Raw genomic sequence first — 22,804 nt, 5'->3', positions numbered from 1 at the left:
GCATAATCACTCTTTAATCGAGAGATATTGAGTGAACACTTTAGATTTGAGAGTCATAACAACCCTAATAAATCAATCAATCATATTAGATTTTACCCATTAGGTTTACACCTAGTTTAAGACTACTTCTAGGCCTTTCTCTATTTGTTGTAACTTTGTTAAATCTTGCATATTAAGTATTTGATAAATTCTCTCTTAGATAATTCTTAGTATAATCAATAGTGTTACTAAATCAAGTTTTGTTGGAATTTAATCTAAGATATATTAATTTGCTTACTTAAGTATTTACCATAACGCCCATTCAAACTCCTTGTGGTTCTACCCGGACTCTAGTTGGGTATATTATATTGCAAACTACTGTTATATATCCCATCTTAGGGTGTGCCTTAGGAATTATCAATTTTGGCACCATTGCCGAGGATAGAACCTGGGTCACCCACATCACAGGCGGAAATACTTTCGGTATAATCACTCTTTAATCGAGAGATATTGAGTGAGCTTTTAGATTTGAGAGTCATAAAAACCCTAATCAATAAAGCAAGCAAATTAGATTTCATCCATCAGGTTTACACCTAGTTTAGGACTATAATACTAGGCCTTTCTCTATTTGTTGCAACTTTGTTAAACTCTCGTATATTAAGTGTTCGATAAATTACCTCTTAGATAATTAATAGTGTTATAAACCAAGTTTTAATGGAAGTTGATTTAAGATACATTAAATCCTTACTTAAGTATTTATCTTAGCACCCATTCAAACTCTTTATGGTTCGACCCCATTTCTTGTTGAATATATTATTTTACAAATGACCGTTACATATCCTATCTTTGGTGTGTGTTGGGCAATATCAACTTTGGAGCTGTTGCCGAGGAATTTACGGTGTTAGCTATATACTTGAGTGTGTTTCTTGACTATCTTCTTTTACTTTCGTGTTACTTAGTCGTTTGTGTGATTGTAGGTTACCAATGGCGAACATCGAGCTTGATAATTTATCATTGGGAGAGGTGAATAGCGAGGAGGAGCAACTTCATAAAATGCAACTGGCACAACAAGCAAACCGCCAAGGATGTGCACAAAATGACAATGTGCTCCACTTCTACCACCACCACAAGCCCAAGAGGCGCAACACCGAAATTTGCCAAATGAAGGATATGCTAGGTCTATAGTCTTTCCCGCATTAAGGCGGGCAACTTCCAAATCACCAATGTGATACTCACTTTGCTCGAGCAACGAGGTTATTTTACTGGAACGCTGCATTAAAATTCTTATAAACATTTGAAAGGTTTTATGGATACATGTTGGGGTAGCAAACAAATAAATATTTCTGAAGATGCATTGAGGTTAAGACTATTTCCCTTCTAACTACGGAGGGGGGGGGGGCTTTTGATTAGTTAGAACGCTTGCCCAATCATTCTATTCATACATGGGATGAGTTGGCGGCAAAGTTCATTTCTAAATTCTTTTCCTCTGGCATATGGAAACCTTACAGGATGATATTGGTCTTCATGCAAGAACCCAATGAACCATTATATGAGATTTGGCAGCAATATCGTACTATGGTGAATGAGTGCTCCAAAAATGATATGAACGAGAACATGATCCAACAAACATTCTATCATGGAATCAATACCATGAACCAATGCTAACACGACCCTAAAATCCCACCTTTAGGATCGTGATGACACCTAGTCTCTAAGACTAGGTAAACCTAACACATGCTGAGATTTAACAGAAATAAAAAATTTTGCTATTAAATTAAACTGATAAAGGATATAACATGACTAAATCAAAACAATGGTCATACACCCTCCAAATCAGTAGTACGAAGCTATAAGCTCTACTGAGTATACTAGAAATCTCTAAATACAACACTGTTCTGGAATGAAAATAAGCAATAGTAAGGAAAGATAACAGAAGGTGACTCCGAGGCCTGCGAGCGGAATAACAGGTATACCTTGAAGTCTCTACAACTCAACCTCGACTCAACTCTCTACCGTCCGACACGATCCTATGTACCTGGATCTGCACAATAATATGCAGAAGCGTAGTGTGAGTATACCGTAATCGGTACCCAGTAAGTATCAGGACTAACCTCGGTAGAGTAGTAACGAGGTACAAGTCAAGACACTCATCAGACATGAAAACCTGTGCATAATATTAATATAAAGCTAATAATGGAAAGAATGATAATAACAAGCTAATAATGGAAAGAATATTAATATGAAGCTAACAATGGAGAGTAAAAAGAAATAAATGGAAAAAAGAGTAAAACATGTGATAAAGCAACAAAATAATAAAAATACAGTTAAAATACAAGCAAAATAAATTAAGGAAAACAATAACAGTTCAAATCATCAAGCCATTCCAAACAGAATTTACAACAAGAATCACCCCGAGGTACCACACCTCATCATCACAATTCATATATCAATCTTCGTTATGATGTCGCATGAGCCTTATATTTATTTTAAAATATGTTTACCAAAAGAGTTTCACACGCTTTAGCCCCCTTATCTTGCCGTGTGTGCCACAAATGACGTAACTTCCCTTACTAGAAACATGCACATAAATCTCTCTTCTCTCGCCACATGCGCGTCAATAACACCACCCTTATGCCGCTGCATACGCATCTCATAACAACGCAATAATCATCTCTCACCACACGTGCCCATATGTCACAATATTTTCAAAATAATAATACCAATATCACAACTGTTACATCTCGCGTTTTCGTACGTTAAAAGTTTCGTCTTCAGTTAATTGACGTAGACTCGGGGATGAGACCATCTTGACGTTAACGTATTTACGCTATTTATGACTAGCGATAAAGAAGTGTCATGAAGGATAAAGGGTACACGAATTAAAGAAAATGAGTTTCGTTGAAAGTGGCCAATTTGGGATAAAATACGGGTCGAGCGATAATACCCAATAATTATGGACTAGTACCATGCAAGGTACTATATGACCACGGTAGTATAATGCATAAAGTGTATTAAAAATAAGTAGAATTTTAAGTAATTTATGGTAATTTTTTAAATTATGCGAGTAATTGATTAATTACCAGATAACGGGACATTACCCAGTTAACTAATATGTGGATAAAAAATAAATATAAAAACACATCCCCAAAAACGTGGCACAAAGCCACAAAGACTAGGAATGACTCTTAGTCATTTATGTCATCATGTGGCTACCTAAGGTTAAATTAAAATTTAACCAAAATAAGACTTGATTATAAGTTTTATCTCATTAGGATTAGTACGTTTTAAGGGTCATTGAATTTTGAGGGGGGAATCACTAATTATTTGTACGAGTATAATATTAACTATCCATTTTGCACCAGCCCCAACCCACAAATCCTTCAATTTTCTTAAAGTGTATTTCCACCAATATTTTCAGTTCTCCACTGGATAAAGGGTTGAAAATCTATGAAAGACTAATAAATTTGTTAAAGTTTCATAGTTCAGAAGTATGGGCTCCTAAGCTAGTGCGTTTTAAGGATCATTGTTGATAGTTCATTTCGTTCTTCAAAATTCGAAGGAGCGGAAGCTCACTTCGTTCTTGAAAAATTCAAAGAAGTAGAAGCTTATTTTTGTTAAAAATACTTCAGCGTCATTCCATCAAAGTTTTGTGATTACAAAAGAGTAAGGTGCAATCTTCGCCAAGAATATTATACGGAGTTTTCCCTACTCTAGGTATGTTAAGGTCATCCCTTCTTTCTTTTGGCATGGTCCAAATTATACAGAAGAAACGAGCAAATACACAATTTTCATAAATTACTCTATTCATAAAAATATTAGGGGTGTCTATATTCTTGATTCCCCATGAGAATTATGACTATCTTCTATTCATGGGTCTCAGAATAATACGTAATTGAAAAAGTTTATCCGGAAGGAATATTGAGATTATTACGTTTTTTTCATGCATTTCACCGATTTATACATGTACATTGACCCATGACCAGATGACGTTATATACGCGTATATATGTAAATATATGTATATAGGATATGGGAAAAGGTTACGGCGTTATATACGCACCACCACCTGATCAGTTGGTATATGTTGATGATGTTGCCCACAGTGGCCGAGACGATATGGTGGGATGACCTCAGTGGCTTGATGATATTATGTACACCCATACCTATGCATGACACGACATTTACACGCACGTGCACGACATTGTAAATGTTTCAGAATTTAAAAAGTTATTCAGATTTAAAGTTGTGTTTCTTTATTCCATGTTTCATCTATGCCTTTTACATACAGATTTTCATGCCTTACATACTCAGTACTTTTTTTGTACTGATACCCTATTTCACGGGGCCTGCGTTTCATGCTCGCAGGTGCAGGTAGGCAAGCTGACGGTCCCCCTTCTTAGGATCCTTGATCAGCGAGAGTTGGCGTGCTCCACTTGATCCGGAGCTACTTTTGATTTTGGTACGATATATTTGTGTGTGTATATATATATTGGGTATAACTTGGCTCAGTCCCATCTTTGTACAATTATATTTCTATTAGTAGTTTGTAGACAATATGTTCAGTTGGATAGTATGTGGCCTTGTCGACTTTCAGTTTTGAGTTATATAGTTGTCTATAACAGCCTTGTCGGCTCGCCCTACGCATGTTGCACGTATATGTATGTATGCCTTTTTGGGAAGATTTCCTTCATGTACATTATTCTTGTAATTCAGCAAATATTATTCGGGTTTATATCTAAGACACATTCTTAGGGGTATTTGACAGGTAGGACTCGGGCACCCATCGCGGCCCATCGGTTTGGGTCGTGACAAAGTGGTATCAAAGCAATTCTGTCCTAGGATTTTCTATAAACCGCATCTAGTAGAGTCTTGTTTATGGGTGTGTTGTGCACCACACTTAAACACATGAGGCTACTGGATATTTAGGATGGTTACTTTTCTTTCTAATCCAGATTGTGCGATAGAACTGAGTCATAAGTATCCCCTCCAAATATTTACTTTATTTATGTTTTTAGGGATGCCTGTTACTACTAGACGACAGGCGTAAGCTACTAGCACGCTTCAAAAGGCTACGAAAGTGTTAGAAAAAGATATAAGTTACACTATGGAGTCAGATCCATCGGAGATAATGGGTTCTATTGAGGAGGATCCATCCGAGGATCCATATGAGTCATCCATTCGAGCTGTTTCGACCACTTCGGTAGTAGGTGGGGTGATAGAAGTTTCGACCTTACCAAGGACCTTAGTTTCATTATCACAACCCGTTGATCAGGGTATAAGGGGAGTAGTGCATGGATTGGCACATCCGGGTTTCCCCCAGGCTCAAAACTATGTCAAGGCATTTGGGGACACTAGCTCTTCTATGGTTCCAGATAGTCCACAATATTAGGAGTCCGTCAATCAAGGTTCGCCAGAGTATGTTATGGCATATGCAGAGGAAGAGGATAGTAGTTGGGCCAAGAGGAGGAAGGTAACCGATAGGGATATGAAGGTTCCGCTTCGAAGTGTGTCTGATCGAGGTTCTTATATAGGACGAGGCAAGGACCCTCTACTGTAAACTTCCTCCAAGTGTCAGTTTTTGGGTTGTGAGTTCCACTTCTTCTTGGAATATTACCAAGTCAGGGTTATGAATGTGTTAGGTTTTTTTTATGAGGACCTAGGGAGCCCCGTTCCAACTTGTATATATTATGGTTATGCCTACTTAGAGGTTTTGCAGACATTATCCTGTATATAGTTTGGGTATGACATGTCTACGGCCTAGTCGACCCCTATGTATATAAACCTTTTTGTAAATTAGTTATGCAAGTTATGTTTTAATATTGTTACCTATATATATGGATGTGGCCTGAAATAGCCCATGATAGATTTGATAATAAACAAGGATAAGATACGTGGTGTTCGGTTAGGTAGAACTTGATATTATAATAGGTATGGATTGGTTGGCCTTTTGTTATGCTAACATCAAATGTAGATCAAATATAGTTTGATTTCAGTTTCGAGGAGAGCCTGTTTTAGAATGGAAAGGTAATACGACATCGCCAGGAGGTAAATTTATCTCCTATCTCAAGGCAAGCAAGATAATCAGAAAGGACTATATTTATCACTGAGTTCGTGTTTGGGATGTGGAAGTAGAGTTACCAACCATTCAGTCCTTTCCAGTAGTTAATAAGTTTCCCGATATATTTTCCAATGAGCTTCTAGGTCTTCTGCCAGAGCGAGAAATTGAGTTTTCCATTGACCTACTACCATATACTCATCCAATATCTATTCCCCCTATAGAATGGACCTCGCAGAGATGAAAGAGTTAAAATAACAACTAAGGGACTTGCTTGAAAAAAGTTTTATCAGACCTAGTACGTCACTGTAGGGAGCACCTGTGTTGTTTGTGAGAAAGAAAGATGGTTCCTTACGAATGTGTATTGATTATAGGCAATTGAATAAGGTAACGATCAAGAATAAATACCCGCATGATTTATTTGATCAGTTACAAGGTGCCAAGTATTTTTCAAAGATATACTTGAGGTATGGGTACCATCAGGTAAGGGTTAAGGAGGAAGATATTCCGAAGACAGCATTCAGGACCATATACGGGCAATTTGAGTTTCATGTTATGTCGTTCGATTTGACCAATGCCCTAGCAGTATACATGGATTCGATGAACTGTGTGTTCAGGACCTTTTTAGATCTATTCCTAATCGTATTTATCAACAATATATATTGGTATATTCTCGTTCAGAGACTGAGCATGCAGATCACTTTCGTAATTTGCTCAGAGTTCTAAAAAACGGAAGTTGCGTGCAAAATTCTCTAAATGTGAATTCTGGTTGAACTCTGTAGCTTTCCTTGGGCATATCATTTCGGGTGAAGGCATCCGAGTGGATACACAAAAGATTGAGGCAGTAAAGACTTGGCCTAGACCCACAACATCGACAGAGGTTCGTAGCTTCTCCGTTTGGCAGGTTCTTCTCTTCTAAGCACCTTCGACCAAAGTGGTATGTGGTGTCTCGCTTAATGTTCCAGAATAACATAAGGAAATCTATGATGCAAGTAAGTTGAAGAAAGGTTGCAAATAAGTATAAATAGATATGTGTAGGTCGCAAGCTAAAGTATGGTAGAGCGACAAGGTTTTAAGAAGACAGGAGGAAGGATAAGAAAAGATGAGTGAAAAGGAAACGAAAATGGATAAGTCCTTGGGGATAAGATCATAAGAGAGCTGATAGTTTCTATAAGTTATAGAAGGCTTAGTATAGCCCGAATGAACTCAAAGGAGTCTAATAACTAGTAACACTTAGAATAGATGAAATGCTGCCCTAATAGTGGGATACGAGCATAATTATGATGGATAAAGGATGAAGTTAGGCCTTCGAAGAGGGGAATTTCCTGAATTTTAAAAGATTAGGATACCCATGTAAGTTAACTTAGAAGGGAACTAAGTTTCAATGGACCAATGCTTGCGAACGGAGTTTCCAGGCATTGAAGGAGAGATTAACTTCAACACCGGTTCTACCGCTCCTGGAAGGGACCGATGGTTATGTTATCTATTGTGACGCTTCAAGCGTTGGATTGGGTCATGTGATGATGCATCATGGTAAGGTTGTAGCTTATGCTTTTAGAAAACTAAGAAAGCACGAGAAGAACTATCCGACCCTCGATTTAGAGTTAGCCTTGGTTATTCATGCACTAAAGATGTGGAGGCACTACTTGTATGTCATTCATGTTGATATCTATGCGGATCATAAGAGCCTCCAATATATCTTCAAGAAAAAGGAATTGAATTTACATCAAAGAAGATGGTTGGAGCTACTTAAATATTATGACGTTGATATTTCATGCCATCCGGGGAAAGCGAACGTAGTAGCCAATGCCCTCAGCCGTAGATCTATTGGTAGCCTGTCATATTTACAGCCAGAAAAAAGGAGAATAGCCCATGAGGTTCACCAGCTAGCTAGTCTTGGAGTTCGATTACTAGACTCAAGTCATATTGGAATTTCTATTCAGGATACGACAACATCCTCGTTAGTAACTTAAGTAAAGGAACGCTAGTAGAAGGATCCTATATTAGTTCATTATAGGGATACCACCCCTAAGAAGGAGAAGACACCGTTTGAAATTATAGAAGATGGGGTACTCATATATCGAGGACGATTATGTGTACCTAATGTTGTAGGGCTGCGTCGGCAGGTTATGAGAGAAACCCACTATTCTCGTTATTCTATCCATTCAAGAGCAACAAAGATGTATCATGATATCAAAGAGGTATACTGGTGGGACGGAATGAAAAAGGATATAGCGAAGTTTTTTGCTCAGTGCCCTAACTGTCAGTAGGTTAAGATTGAGCATCAAAAGTTCGATGGATTATTGCAGGCTATGGAGATTCCGACTTGGAAATGGAAAGTAGTTAATATGGATTTCATCGTGGGCTTACCGCGTGCCCAACGAAAGTTCGATTCTATATTGGTGATTGTTGATAGGCTTACAAAGTTAGCCCATTTTTTGCTTATTATGACTACCTATTCAGCAGAGGATTATGCCAGTCTTTATATCAAGGAGATAGTACGACTGCATGGTGTCCCTATATCTATTATCTCAGATAGAGAAGCTCAATTTACATCTAATTTCTGGAGGTCCTTCCAAAAAGGATTTGGGACTCAGGTAAGTCTTAGTACAACATTTCATCCCCAGACAGACGGACAGACTTAGCATACTATTTAGACACTTGAGGATATGTTACGAGCTTGTGGGATAGACTTCAAAGGTAGTTGGGATGATCATCTGCCGCTTATTGAATTCGCATATAATAATAACTACCATTTTGGTATTCAGATGGCTCTCTTTATGGATGGAAGTCTAGGTCACCTATAGGGTGGTTCGATGTTAGGGAAACTACGTTAATAGGACCAGAACTGGTACAACAGACAATCGAGAAAATTAAGCTTATATAGGAAAGGCTATTTGCAGCAAATCTTATACAGATAATCGACGGCGAGACTTGGAATTTCAGGTGGACGACTAGGTATTTAAAAAGGTATCACCGATGAAAGGTGTCGTAAGGTTCGGAAAGAAAGGAAAACTTAGCCCTCGGTACATGGGACCATAGAGGATCATACGCAAAGTAAGCCAGGTAGTATATGAGTTAGACTTGCCTTCAGACTTGGAGTCTGTACAACCAGTCTTTCATGTGTCTATGCTCCGTAAATGTATCAAAGATCCTTCCAGAATTGTGTTAGTTGATGACATTCAAGTCACAGAGCAGCTATCATATGAAGAAACTCCCATTGTTATATTAGACAAACAAATTCGGAGATCGAGAACTAAAGACGCAGCTTCGGTGAAAGTACTTTGGAGAAACAACAATGTGGAAAAAGTGACTTGGGAGGCCGAGGAAGACATGAAGTCTAGATATCCCTACTTATTTCCTCCTCAAGAAAAGGATCCAACTGAGACGTCATAACCTTAAGGTACATGTATGGATTCTGGTGTTAGTTATTGTCATTGGGCATGTGAGGCCATTGTCGTTATTGATGGTCATGGTCCTATGTGGCGTTGAATTATTAAGTTTCTACATGAAGAGTTGGTTGTAGTATTGTTACCAAGGGCGACTCTGCCAAGGTTATATAGATCCCGGAGAGTTAAACATTTGAGGACGAATGTTTCTAAGGGGGGAATGATGTTACATCTCGCGTTTTTGTACGTTAAAAGTTTTGTCTTCAATTAATTGATAGACTCCGGGATGAGACCATCTTGACGTTAACGTATTTATGCTATTTATAACAAGCGATAAAAAAGTTTCATGAAGGATAAAGGGTACATGAATTAAAGAAAACAAATTTCGTTGAAGGTAGCCAATTTGGGATAAAATACGGGTCGAACGATAATACCCGATAATTATGGACTAGTACCATGCAAGGTACCATATGACCACGTTAGTATAATGTATAAAGTATATTAAAAATAAGTAGAATTTTAAGTAATTTGTGGTAAATTTTTAAATTATGTGGTTAATTGATTAATTATCGGATAACAGGACATTACCCAGTTAACTAATATGTGGATAAAAGAAAATATAAAATACATCCCCCAAAAACGTGGCACAAGCCATTATGACTAAGAATGACTCTTAATCATTTAAGCCATGTGGCTACCTAAGGTTAAATTAAAATTTAACCAAAATAAGACTTGATTATAAGTCTTATCTCATTAGGATTAGTACGTTTTAAGGGTCATTGAATTTTGAGGGGGGGGGGATCACTAATTATTTGGATGAGTATAATATTAACTATCCATTTTACACCAGCCCCAACATTTCCACCAATATTTTCAGTTCTCCACTAGTAAAGGGTTGAAATTCTGTGAAAGCATAATAAATTTGTTGAAGTTTCATGGTTCAGAAGTATGGGCTCCAAAGCTAGTACATTTTAAGGGTCATTGTTGATAGCTCATTTCGTTCTTCAAAATTCAAAGGAGCGGAAGCTTACTTCGTTCTTGAAAAATTCAAAGAAGCAGAAGCTTATTTTCTTTAAAAATACTTCAGCGTCATTCCATCAAAGTTTTGCGATTACAAAAGAGTACGGTGCAATCTTCGCCAAGAATATTATACGGAGTTTTCCCTACTCCAGGTATGTTAAGGACATCCCTTCTTTCTTTTGGCATGGTCCTAATTATACAGAAGAAACGACCAAACGCACAGTTTTCACAAATTACTCTATTCATAGAAATATTAGGGGCGTCTATATTCTTAATTTCCCATGAGAATTATTATTATCTTCTGTTCATGGGTCTCAGAATAATATGTAGTTGAAAAAGTTTATCTGGAAGGAATATTGAGATTATTACGTATTTTTCATGCATCACCGATTTATACATGTGCATTGACACATGACCAGATGACATTATATACGCGTATATATGTAAATATATGTATATGAGATATGAGAAAACGTTACGACATTATATACACACCATCACCTGATTAGTTAGTATATGTTGATGATGTTGCTCAAAGTGGCTGAGACGATATAATGGGATGCTCTCAGTGGCTTGATGATATTAAGTACACCCATACCTATGCATGACACGACATTTATACGCACGTGCACGACATTATAAACGTTTTAAAATTTACAAAGTTATTCAAATTTAAAGATGTGTTTCTTGATTCTATGTTTCATCTATGCCTTTTACGTACAGATTTTCATGCCTTACATACTCAGTACATTTTTTGGACTGACGCCCTATTTCACGGGGCCTGCGTTTCATGCCCGCAGGTGCAGGTAGGCAAGTTGACGATCCCCTTTCTTAGGATCCTTGATTAGCGAGAGTTGGTGTGCTCCACTTGATCCAGAGCTGCTTTTGATTTTGGTACGATACATTTGTGTGTGTATATATATATATATATGGGTATGATGTTGGCTCAGTACCGTCTTTGTACAGTTATATTTCTATTAGTGGTCTTTAGTCAGTATGTATAGTTAGATAGTACCTGGACTTGCCGACTTCCAGTTTTGAGTTATATAGTTGTCTATAACAGTCTTGTCGGCTCGCCTTACGTATGTTGCACGTATATGTATGTATGCCTTTTTAGGTAGATTTCCTTCATGTACATTATTATCATAATTCAGTAGATGTTATTCAGGTTTATATCTAAGACACATGCTTAGGGGTGTTTGACAGGTAGGACTCGGGCACCCGTCGCAGCCCATCAGTTTGGGTCGTGACAACAACGATACATAGCCCACGGCTTAACAATAATATGTACAAGAATTTCCAATAATAACACAATTAAATGGAATAATAACTTAACAATTAATGATATAAATGAAACGACAACTTCAATTCAATGCATATCACTAACCTAAGAGTCTAAACCGGTCAATTACTACAAATAAGCCCCTACACACACTCTTCACCTGTAACGACCTGAGTGGTCATTTTGAGCTTTTGCATTCATTTTGGTGGTTTGAGATCATTAGTAGCTCTATATGGTAAATTATGACTTGCATATATCGTTGATTTTGGTTTTCGGGTGTTTCGGGATTGATTTGTAAGAATGAATCTTAAATAGAAGGTTTTAAACTTGAAAAGTTGACCGAGTTAGACTTTTGTGTATATGTCCTCGGATCTGAGTTTTGATGGTTCTGTTAGGTTCGAATGGTGATTTTGGACTTGGGATTATGGCCGAATTTGCATTTGGATGTTTCTAGAAGGGTTTGGCACCAATTAGCAAAAGTTGGCAATTTTAAGGTTTGGAAAGTTCATAAGCTTGACCAGACGTTGACTTTGATGCTATTGGGTTTAGATTGTTGTTCTATGAATTAGAATAGGTTCGTTATATCATTTGGAACTTGTGTGAAATAGTTGAGGTTATTCCGAGTTGATTTGATGTGGTTCAGCACGAGTTTTTGAAGTTGAAAATTCAAAAGGCGATTCATCATTTTGATGTTATTATGCATGATTTGAGGCCTCAAGTAGGTCCATTCTATGTGTTGGAACTTTTTGGTATGTTCGGACGGGGTCCCCAGGGGCTCGGGTGAGTTTCGGGGTGGTTCCGTACAACTTCGTCTCTTTTTGGCCGTGCTGGTTTTCTGCTGGTTCTAGTGCTTCAGGTCTTCTTCGCGATCGTGCAGAGGAGGTTGCGATCACGTAGTGTTTTGGGAGTTGCTTGCTGTTTATTTATCGCGTTCGCGAGATTAAGAGCGCATTCACAAAGGTTTAAGAGTTTTGTTCGTTGTGTTCGCAGGAGATGGTTCACGGTCGTATTTCAGCGGGGAGCCGGGGACTTCTACCTTTGCATTCGTGAGGTCGTGGGCACATTTGCGTAGTTGTGGTACCTGTGTTCATTGCGTTCACGAGGGTAGTGTCACTAATGCGAAGCGTATATTTGGCTGAGTTTATCTTTGTTCTTCGCGATCGCAAAGGGTTTGGCTGGGCAGTGTATATAAGTACTCTATTTTCGACCTTGAGTTTATTTTATCACATTTTGAGTTATAGAGCTCGCATTTGGGCGATTTTGAGGGGATTTTCTCCACATGGATTGGGATAAGTGTTTTTGACTCGACTTTGATTATATTCCATGATCCCATCTTCGATTTTGGCATTTGGTTGATGATTCTAAAAGAGAAATTGTGGGTTTTTATCTAAACTTTTTTAAAATGAATACTTGGGTTTTGAACATCAATTCGGAGTCGGATATGAGTGAAATTAGTATGGTTGAACTTGTGTTCGAATGGATTGTTAAAATTTGTGAGTTTTGTTGGGTTCCGAGGTGAGGGCCCGGGTTGACTTTTTGGATATAGATCCACCCCCTAGGGCCACCCTCTCATGTTTCTCTCTAGATGGTGTACATGCGGATTGTGAGAGACCAACAGGTTTCTGGTTGATGTGAGCTCTAAAAGTGCTGGTTATTAGTTTGGTTCGGTTACTGAGATTCTGATGTGGGCCATAGAGCCGTGATGTTATTTCTATTTGGATAGGTGCACGCCCCAAGGTATTGATATTTGGTTATTGCATTTAATCTTTACTTGCAATTCCCTTGGTTGATTATCTGATTTATTTGCATATCTTCCTTATATGCTAGATTGTTGACTGATCAGAGTATTTGAGTAATTGTGTGCACCAAGGTGGTCTTATCTGTGATTTCATGATTTGGTCATATACTATTTTGTACTTGTTTGATGTGATAGAGCGTATCATTTATAATTCTTGCTTCTAATACATTGCCGAGGTTAGTTATGATACTTGCTGAGTACATGAGCTCGGTTCTACTCATACTATATTTTTGCACCTTGTGTGTAGATCTTGGGAGCTGAGAAATTGTGAATGATGGGAGATGGCATTGGAGACGGAACTACGTTTTGGATATAACTACCACTTGCCCCTGGTGGCTTTAGATTTGAATTCTATTTATGTAAATTCCAAACAGATATTGTATTTATTTCATATCAATTTTGTAAATCTAAGTCTTAGTGGCTCATGAACTATACTACCAGTCTTTGAGATATTGTACGAAAATTCAGTTATATCATTTATTGACCCCTTTTATTTTATTAATTAGAATTGTATTGACTGTTGTTTGGCTTACCTAGCGAGTTGGTTTAGGTGCCATCACAACTAGGTGGATTTTGGGTCATGACATCACCTCATGTGCATGTCTTTCACATAATTCAAATAATGCAATTAGACCAAATCCTACAGGGAAGTTCCCCCCCCCCACAAAATTAGGCAAAAACTTACTTCAATTAAGAAAAAATCAACACCAAAAAATAGCTTTTCCTATAAAATTTGCCTCCGCACGGTTCAGATCTAACCAAAAATATCATCAAACAATGCAAGAGAAACCATTTCTGATAATTAAAGTTAAGATGTTTACATAAGTCCGCAAAAGTCAACCTAGGCCCGCTCGGTAAAAACCCAAGTCCAAGGGTAGATTTCGACTACCCATAACCCCACGAGTCCTTATATGTGTTTTGTTTTCAAATCCGAGTCCAATTCAACTCTCAAATCTCAATTTCTTTTTTTTTTCAAAACATATTCAATATTTCCCAAAAATTCTCTTCAAATTCCATGGATTAGATGTTAAATCTCTTAAATAACCATGTAATAGAATTGAAATTGGATCAAAATCACTTATCCAATATTTGTATATGCAAATCTCTCCTCCAAATCGTCTCCCACAAAGTCTAGGGTTTCTAATGTGTTATAAATGAAGCTATGTCCCGAAATCCCATTATTTTGTTTAGCTGCAGATCTCGCAAATATGATCTGGGGTTCACAAATATGGAAAACCCATAGAAAACACATGCAGATCCCACCGAAGTCACAAATGCAAACACTGACTTCGCATTTGCAAAGTCAACCCCTTCGCAAAAGCAGCTAAATGATCGCAAATGCGAGACGCCCTAGCCCAGGTCCCCATCGCATTTGCGAGGCTGACCAGCCCACTAACACCTTCTCAAATGCAATAAATTTTTTGCGAAAGTGGTGACCTAGATGAGAACTAGTGACCTCATTTGGGATAACTGCAGCACCAACACACCAACTGCTGAGAAACAAGCCAAAAACCAATCTGAAAAACATCTGAAGCTCATTCGAGCCCTCGAGACTCCATACCAAACAGCTACACAAGTCTAAAAATATCATAAAAACTCGCTCGAGCGATCAAAATACCAAAATAACATCCGAAAACCATAAATTGGACACCAAAACATTGAGAAAAATTATAACGAACTCAAGAATCGCTAGAAACACAACCAAGCATCTGATTCCTATCAAATCAACTTGGAATGACACCAAATTTGCAGACAAGTTCCAAATGACAAAAACAGACCTATTCCAAATCCTGACACCAAAATCCGAATCCAATAGCCATAATGTCAACCTACAGACAAACCTAGGATATTTCTAAATCTTCAAATTGCCAACTTTTGACAAAATAAGCCAAATCAATCTAGGAACCTCCGAATGCAATTACGGGTATACACCTAAGTCCAAAATCACTATACAAACCTATTGGAACCATCAAAACACCATTCCAGGGTCGTTTTCATAAAAGTCAAACCTCGGCTAATATTTCCAACTTAAACTTCTAAACCAAGAACCAAAGGATTCAAATCATCCTTAAACTTCCCCGAAATGAAACCAACCATCCACGCAAGTCATATAACCATAAATACATATTCGGGAAAATTCAAATGGGTAAACGAGTCCCAAATACGCAAAATGATTAGTCGGGTCATTACATTCTCCCCCTCTTAAACAAATATTCATCCTCGAATGAGTATAGACATACCTGAAGTGCAAAAAAGATAAGGATAATGGCTACGCATATCATTCTCGGTCTCCTAAGTCACCTCCTCGATGACTGGTTGACCTCTCCATTGAACCTTCAGTGAAGAAATGTTCTTCGACCTCAACTTCCAGACCCACCTGTCTAATATAGTCACCAGCTCCTCAACATAGGTCAAATCCTTGTCCAACTGGATTGAGTTGAAATCTAATACATGAGACGGATCACCATAGTACTTCTGGAGAATGGAAATATGAAATACCGGGTGGACTCCTGATAAGCTGGGTGGCAATGCAAGTCTGCAGGCCACACCACCCACTCTCTCAAGGATCTCAAAAGGACCAATATACCCATGACTCAACTTTCCCTTCTTCCCAAACCTCATCACACCCTTTATGGGTGAAACTCTAAGCAGAACCCTCTCACCCACCATGAATGCCACATCACGAGCCCTCCAATTAGCATAACTATTCTGCCTGGAATGCACTGTACGAAGCCGATCCTGAATCAACTTCACCTTCTCTGAAGCATCTCGAACCAAATCAGTTCCCAACAGCCTAGTCTCCCTAGGCTCATACCATCCAATCGAAGCACGACATGGCCTCCCATATAAGGCCTCATAGGGAGCCATCTAGATGCTTGACTGATAGTTATTATTGTAGGAGAACTCTGTTAGTAATGGAAACAAATCCCATGAACCCCTGAAATCAATAACACATGCACGTAACAGGTACTCTAATATCTGAATAGTGCACTCGGACTATCCGTCCTTCTGGGGATCAAATGTCGTACTCAGCTCGACCTGTGTGCCCAAATCTTACTGCATGGATCTCCAAAAATACAATATGAACTGTATACGTTGATCCAAGATAATAGACACCGGCACACCATGAAGGCGATCAATCTCCCGAATATAAATCCATGCCAGCTACTCTGGAGAGTATGTAGTCATGACTGGAATAAAGTGTGAAGATTTGGTCAGTCTATCCATAATAACCACATAGCATCAAACCTCTTCAAGGTCCTTGGAAGTCCAAATTCAAAATCCATGGTGATACGTTCCCACTTCCACTCTAGAATATCAAGTCTCTGAAGCAAACCACTCGTTCCCTAATACTCGTACTTCACTTGCTGACAGTTCAAACACTGAGCGACATACTCTAGAATATTTTTCTTCATTCTTCTCCACCAATAGTGTTGCCTCAAGTCCTGGTACATCTTCATGGAACCCGGATGAATGGAATACCACGAACTATGGTCCTCATCAAGTGTCAGCTCATGCAATCCATCCACATTCGGAACACAGATCCGGCCATGCATCCTCAACACCCCATCATCACAAATAGTCACATCCTTGACATCACTGCGTTGCACCGTGTCCTTAAGGACAAACAAATGGGATCATCATACTGATGCACCTTGATGTACTCAAATAAAGAATGCCAAGAAATCACGCAAGAAAGAACCTGGCTACGCTCCAAAATATCTGAGCTCACAAATCTGTTGTCCAAAGCCTGATCATCTAAAGCTACGGTGTAAGGCCCCGGAAAAATTTCGCTAAGCAACCTAGGATTTCGTGGTGCCATGTAGGCTTATTAAACTATTTTATGTGTTATTAATATGGTGGGAATCAATTGGATTTGGTAAATATATGTACAAGTCTTATGGTAAGTAATTTGGGGTCCAAGGAAAGGCCTAAGTCTAAGGAAAATTGGAAAGGTTCATAATAGGCTAAGATTTCAAATGAGTTCGCACAAGCCACCACCTTGAACGAGCCTATCTAAGTATATATAAGATTTTATGTTATGAACAACCTATCATATGAAAGCTCTTCGAGTCTAGTTTCCAATGCTTCAAACCGTTTGTCATTTGGACAATCCTACACAAAGTTATGATATAATTACCAAAGGCTGGAAAAATGCGATTCAACGGTGAAATCTGCGATCGCAGATTTAACTCTGCGGCCCGCAAAACCATTTTGCGATCACAGAATGGTCACAGAATGAAGCAGAACAGCCCAGTTTTGGGCAACGAGTTCTGCGACGAATCTGCGGCCCGCATACCCATTCTGCAGTGGATTCTGTGATTGCCTACTTGACATTAGAGGGTTACTTTTCTAATTTTTATAACCCGACCCCATTTTAATATATAGCCTTTGGGGATTCATTTGGGGTCATTCTCTACTGATTTTAGAGAGAGGTGAGAGCATTTTAGAGAGAGAAGAAGGAACCCAACATTTAAATCATCCAAATCTTGCATCAATCCTCAAGAATCAAAGAACCCAATCATAAGTTCTTCATCTAAGAGGTAAGGTTCTATACCCTAGACTTTAATTTCGAGTTTGGAGTATAAGATGGGTTATTGAGGTATGATTCTTGGGTGTATTACTATTGTGTATACATGCATGTACAACTTAGGTTTATTGGAATATTGTTTAACATAAATAAGTAAAGATTTGGTTAGGGAATGAAGGAAAACCTTGAAAAAGAGATTTGAGATTAAGATGCTCAATTAGTATTTGATAAAATGCTCAAATGAGCTGAAACCATGAATACCTTTCTAATTTGTGTTCAATCTTTTTATGTCTCAAACTAGATTGGAATTGCTAGAATTTCCGGAACGTTGTAGTAACTTAAGGAAAGATTAAACGAGGTATGGATGGCTAACTTTAACTCTTGTAGAATCCCCTTGTTATGACGAGCATACGGTATGCGTACCTTTTATGAAAATATGTGAATTGATTGACTTAGTTGATTTCCATATCACCAAGTTATATGTGATTGTGAGAAGTGATTTGATGTGCCTATCTTATTATGTGCAAAGTTTGTAAATGCTTGAGGATGTCGACATGGAAGTATGTGTTAACGGATGAAAGAATCTTAATGTGTCCAAACGTGGGAATGCGTATAGTGGCGTAAATAAATGGCAACAAACCAAGTGTGTGTGTGTGAATATGGTTTTGTGGTAAGAGCTGTGTAACAAATGATAGAAAAAAAATCGTAATTGATGCAATTGAAACAATGGTGGTCATATCATCTGTGACTTGTTGTGGGCAATTATCGTTGTGACTTGAATTGTATACAGGTTATTGTATATGATGGAATTGGTATTGATGTTTATGAAAATTCTTGTGAATTGTTGTTGTTGTGAAATGATATTCTGGATGGACTGAAGCCATGTGATTGAACTGTGAACTACTGTTGTTGTATGAAATGTAATTGTCCGGTGGGATCGGGTTGCGCGCCGCAACACGAAGTTATAAGGTGTGGGTTGTAGTGATAAGGGTGGCCGAGGTAATAAGGGTGGAAAGTGATTGAAATCACTATTGAAATGAAAATATGAGAAAATTGTGAAATCATTGATGTGATAATATTGAAGGGGAAAAGGAGAGATTGTGAAACTTGTTTGGCTTTGATTGTTTCTTTCACGTGCATTTGATCGTTGATTCTATTGATGTCTGTTACTTGTGTGTTATTTGATTTTACTTGGGGTGAAGTTTGTTCATACATACCAGTACAATTCAAATGTACTGACGTCCCTTTTGCCGGGGGCGCTACATTCGTGTTATGATTGTAGGTGGTTCTATAGCAGGTACTCCAGTCCACCGATAGTAGCACCTTATCCACTTTCTGTCAGCTATATTGGTGAGCCCCTTTCCTCTCGGGGCCCTGTGTGACTCATGCCGCTTTTCTTCCCGGAGTCTTATTTTGGTATTTGTGTAAGGTATAGCCGGAGCCTTGTTACCGGCAAGTATTGTAACACTCTTTTGTATCTCTAGAGGCTCCGTAGACATGAAATGTGGGTTATGTACTTATGTATTTTCGGTAGTATAACTTGTAAACCATGCTAAGTAACTATGTATGTTATGTAAATCTCGTAGGAATGTGTTTAAATTTATAAATGGCTATTTCACTTGGTTAATGGGTAATAGAAATGTAGGGTATGACTTGTTATAGGAAAGGCACCCATGTCCGCTTGGCTGGGGGCTACCCGGTCGAGCGCCGGTCGCGCCCCTCGGTTTTTTGGGGCGTGACAAACTCGGTATCAGAGCCTAAGGTTTTAAAGTATCCTAGGATGTCTCGGAGCCGTGTCTTGTAGAGTCCTTCTTATCGGTGTGTTGTCGACCTCATCTATAAGTTGGAGGCTACATGGGCATTTAGGAATGTTACCCTTCTTCAACACTCCAGATCGTGCAATAAAGCTTGACTATGAGATTGTCTTCTAACTCGTGCGTTGAGATTCAAGGTAAGTTTAAACGCTCTTTCGTCTATTTCAAGTAATGTTGTCATATGGAATGACCAATGGGCAAAGGCCTGAATATTAAGGAGATGGCACATGTATCATGTTGAACAAATTGTACGAATATATGAGGTACGTACATAGTACCAGAAACATACTTTATTGGAGAAAATGTTAAAAATGATTGTGACCTCTAAAGAAACATTGAATTGATAAGTGATATGTAAGCTTGAATAGCACATGTGGGTAGTGTGAGAAGTATGTAAATAATCCTAAGGTGTGAAAGAAAATTGGTTATATAAGCACGTGATATATGGGAGACATGACCAGGAGATTAATGATGAGAGTGCAAGTCTCTCCTAGGAGACAAGAAGTTATGAAATGAGAGTCAATTAAACCTACGATGAGAAGACCCCTATACTACGAACTTCATAAAACTCCAGAAGTGTACAAAGTGATGTTACACTCCTAAAGGATATTGATATGGGGAATTGGAATCCCAAGCCCGTGTGGCCGAATAAGAGTAGAAAACTTATGAGGTTAATACCATGGTGACTTAAATTTCCCTAATAGTCGAACATATATATGAGGGATAGAGATATGAGACATATGTCTCTAAAGTTGCTAAATTCAAGACTTGTGTCAAAATCCGGGACATTCGCCCAAAGTGGGGGAGGAAAGGCCATAGTAAGGCCAATTAAATACAATGAAACAAGAGTAAGATCATGTAGATATGATGTTTGAATATTTTGTTGAAGACATGCATAGTCTAGAAAAGTGATAATGGATGACGTGATTATCTGAAAGGATATGCTAATACTAGACCGCTAGTACCCCCAAGAAGGTGGAAGGTTAAGAAAGGTAAATTCTTCATACAGGGAAATGTGAGTGATAAGGTCAACGATCCTAGAAACTAAGAGTACGTTTGTAACGGGATCTTATACTTGTTAGAGGGTCAGGAACAATGGAACCTAACGAAGTACTATAGGTAAAATGTGGAAGGTTGTGGGAGTTTAGAATGGGTTAATCATAGATCTGTGATTTAACCAAAGTACCAAGGTGTTATGAAAGGTGGAACTAGTGGGAGAAACAAATGTGATGCTATAATAACCCAAGAGGGTATTTGGGCTTGATGGAGAGCCTCTAAGGAATCTTACAAGCAAAGAAGTGTTAAGTGATATGCAGATGAGCACACTTTCCCACGGATATCCTAACAAGAGTTAAGAGGTGAGCAGGGATGAAATAACTAAGGGAAAAGACCATGTAACATGTGGAAGAGTGCATGGCTATTCACTGGCTAGGAATTATGAGGCGAGAAGAAATGTGAAGAAAATCTATAAATTGAGATGTCCATGGTTATCGCAAAATAGTTCATATCAGAGTGGTGGACTCGCCTGGAGCACATGTGTTAATAGAAGGTATAAAGGACTAACCGTAATGCTACCGACTTGGGTGACACTGAATGGTAACTAAAGAAGCTAAAGACAGTTCATGTCTACATACAATTGAAAGTGAGGCTACTGGAGGTGAAATTGTGGTATGATAAACTCACTAAACCATCCACAATGATATTACAAGTTCACGGGAGGTAGACAAGTGCGGGGCACAATAAGGCTATCAATTATGCACTATGAGCAAAATAGAATGGGGATGAATGTTCCAATTAGAAAGAAAAGATGGTACCACCATATTATCCAGGCCAAAGGGAGATCAAAAAGGGAAAGATAACACAATCCTCAAGTGCTGCTCATGATCCTCCCGGCTACGAGAATATACCAATACGTCATCAATGAATATGATGAATGAATTAAGATAAGGCTGGTATACACTGTTCATCAAGTGCATAAATGATGTTGGGGCATTGGTCAGCCGAAAGACATCACCAAGAACTCATAGTGACCACAGCGAATCCTGAAAGCTTTCTTCTGAATATCTGAATCCCGGATCTTCAACTGATGATACCCCTGTTGACGCCCCCTTTTTCTACGGGTCGAAATTGGGTATACGACATTGGGAGGACAACTCTATTCCCTTTCGAGAATTGGGTTTTGGAATTTTGAAGAGTCGCCACCTAATGATTATAGTGCATTAGGACACTTTAAGAAAGGTTTGAGTTGGAAAAAACCAGAGTTCGGGTAAGGGCTAGAAATTATCTCGAGTGGAAGGTGTTAGGCACCCCTCAAGATCCACTAGTGTGGTCCCGACCATGTTACAATTGTGACTTTACAAGTAAACAATCAAGGCTCAAATAAGGAATTGCATACAACATTGCAATTAGGTTGAAAACCTTTGAAGGTAAGTAGAGAGGACAGAAATTTATGAAAAAAAAGATTTGAATGGTTTCACGAGAAGAGATGAAAGCAAATATGGGGAGGGGGTCCTAGGTTTACGATTAATATGGATCACTGCAATGCAATACCCGGCAATCACACCTAAAAAAGAGGGGTCGTACGTGATATTAGCGCATCGGTCATCATCTCCATATCTACCCTTCCCACCTCGTTAAGGTATTAAAGCGCGGAATAGTATCGTTACTTATTGCATGCTATTACCCATCCCAATCCTATCAGTCCCGGAGGCATATGGGACTACTAATCCTAAAGGGGAGGGAGTTGGGGCTTTTGCAGTTTTTTAAAAGGATAAAATTCTAAGGCGACATTCAAAACATATACAACAAGTATTGGGAAAGCAAGTAAGCAGATATGGCTCAAATAAACCTCCTTAAATTAGAGAAAATCATATAGTTTAGCATGTCTTACGCGTACTGATTAGGTCTGAATTAAACTTAAACATTAAGGTAGGCTGA

General features: G+C 38.5%; 2 protein-coding genes across 2 annotated transcripts; both read right to left on the bottom strand.

Annotated features, from left to right (window-relative positions):
- Positions 1 to 15,814: 15,814 nt before the first annotated feature.
- LOC104233595 (uncharacterized) lies at positions 15,815 to 16,390 on the bottom strand. The gene has a single exon (XM_070161205.1). The coding sequence runs from the start codon at positions 16,388 to 16,390 to the stop codon at positions 15,815 to 15,817; it is 576 nt and encodes a 191-aa protein (XP_070017306.1).
- A 479-nt stretch (positions 16,391 to 16,869) lies between these two features.
- LOC138881014 (uncharacterized) lies at positions 16,870 to 17,345 on the bottom strand. Its single transcript, XM_070161204.1, has 2 exons — positions 17,226 to 17,345; positions 16,870 to 17,139 (listed from the first exon to the last, which is right to left on the bottom strand). The coding sequence occupies exons 1-2, from the start codon at positions 17,343 to 17,345 to the stop codon at positions 16,870 to 16,872; spliced, it is 390 nt and encodes a 129-aa protein (XP_070017305.1).
- Between the last annotated feature and the right edge of the window lie 5,459 nt (positions 17,346 to 22,804).

This window comes from Nicotiana sylvestris, chromosome 11 (assembly GCF_000393655.2).
Source record: "Nicotiana sylvestris chromosome 11, ASM39365v2, whole genome shotgun sequence".
NCBI classification, from domain to species: Eukaryota; Viridiplantae; Streptophyta; class Magnoliopsida; order Solanales; family Solanaceae; genus Nicotiana; species Nicotiana sylvestris.
Note: the sequence above shows the minus strand (reverse complement) of the source record. Positions and strands in the feature narration are given on the sequence as shown.

Bases quoted from the DNA above. Each gene is read 5' to 3' on its own strand.
- LOC104233595 (XM_070161205.1), bottom strand. From the start codon at position 16,390: ATGGCTCCCTATGAGGCCTTATATGGGAGGCCATGTCGTGCTTCGATT.
- LOC138881014 (XM_070161204.1), bottom strand. From the start codon at position 17,345: ATGGCACCACGAAATCCTAGGTTGCTTAGCGAAATTTTTCCGGGGCCT. The intron at 17,140-17,225 runs GTTCTTTCTTGC...TTTGTCCTTAAG, and splicing joins ATATTTTGGAGCGTAGCCAG to GACACGGTGCAACGCAGTGA.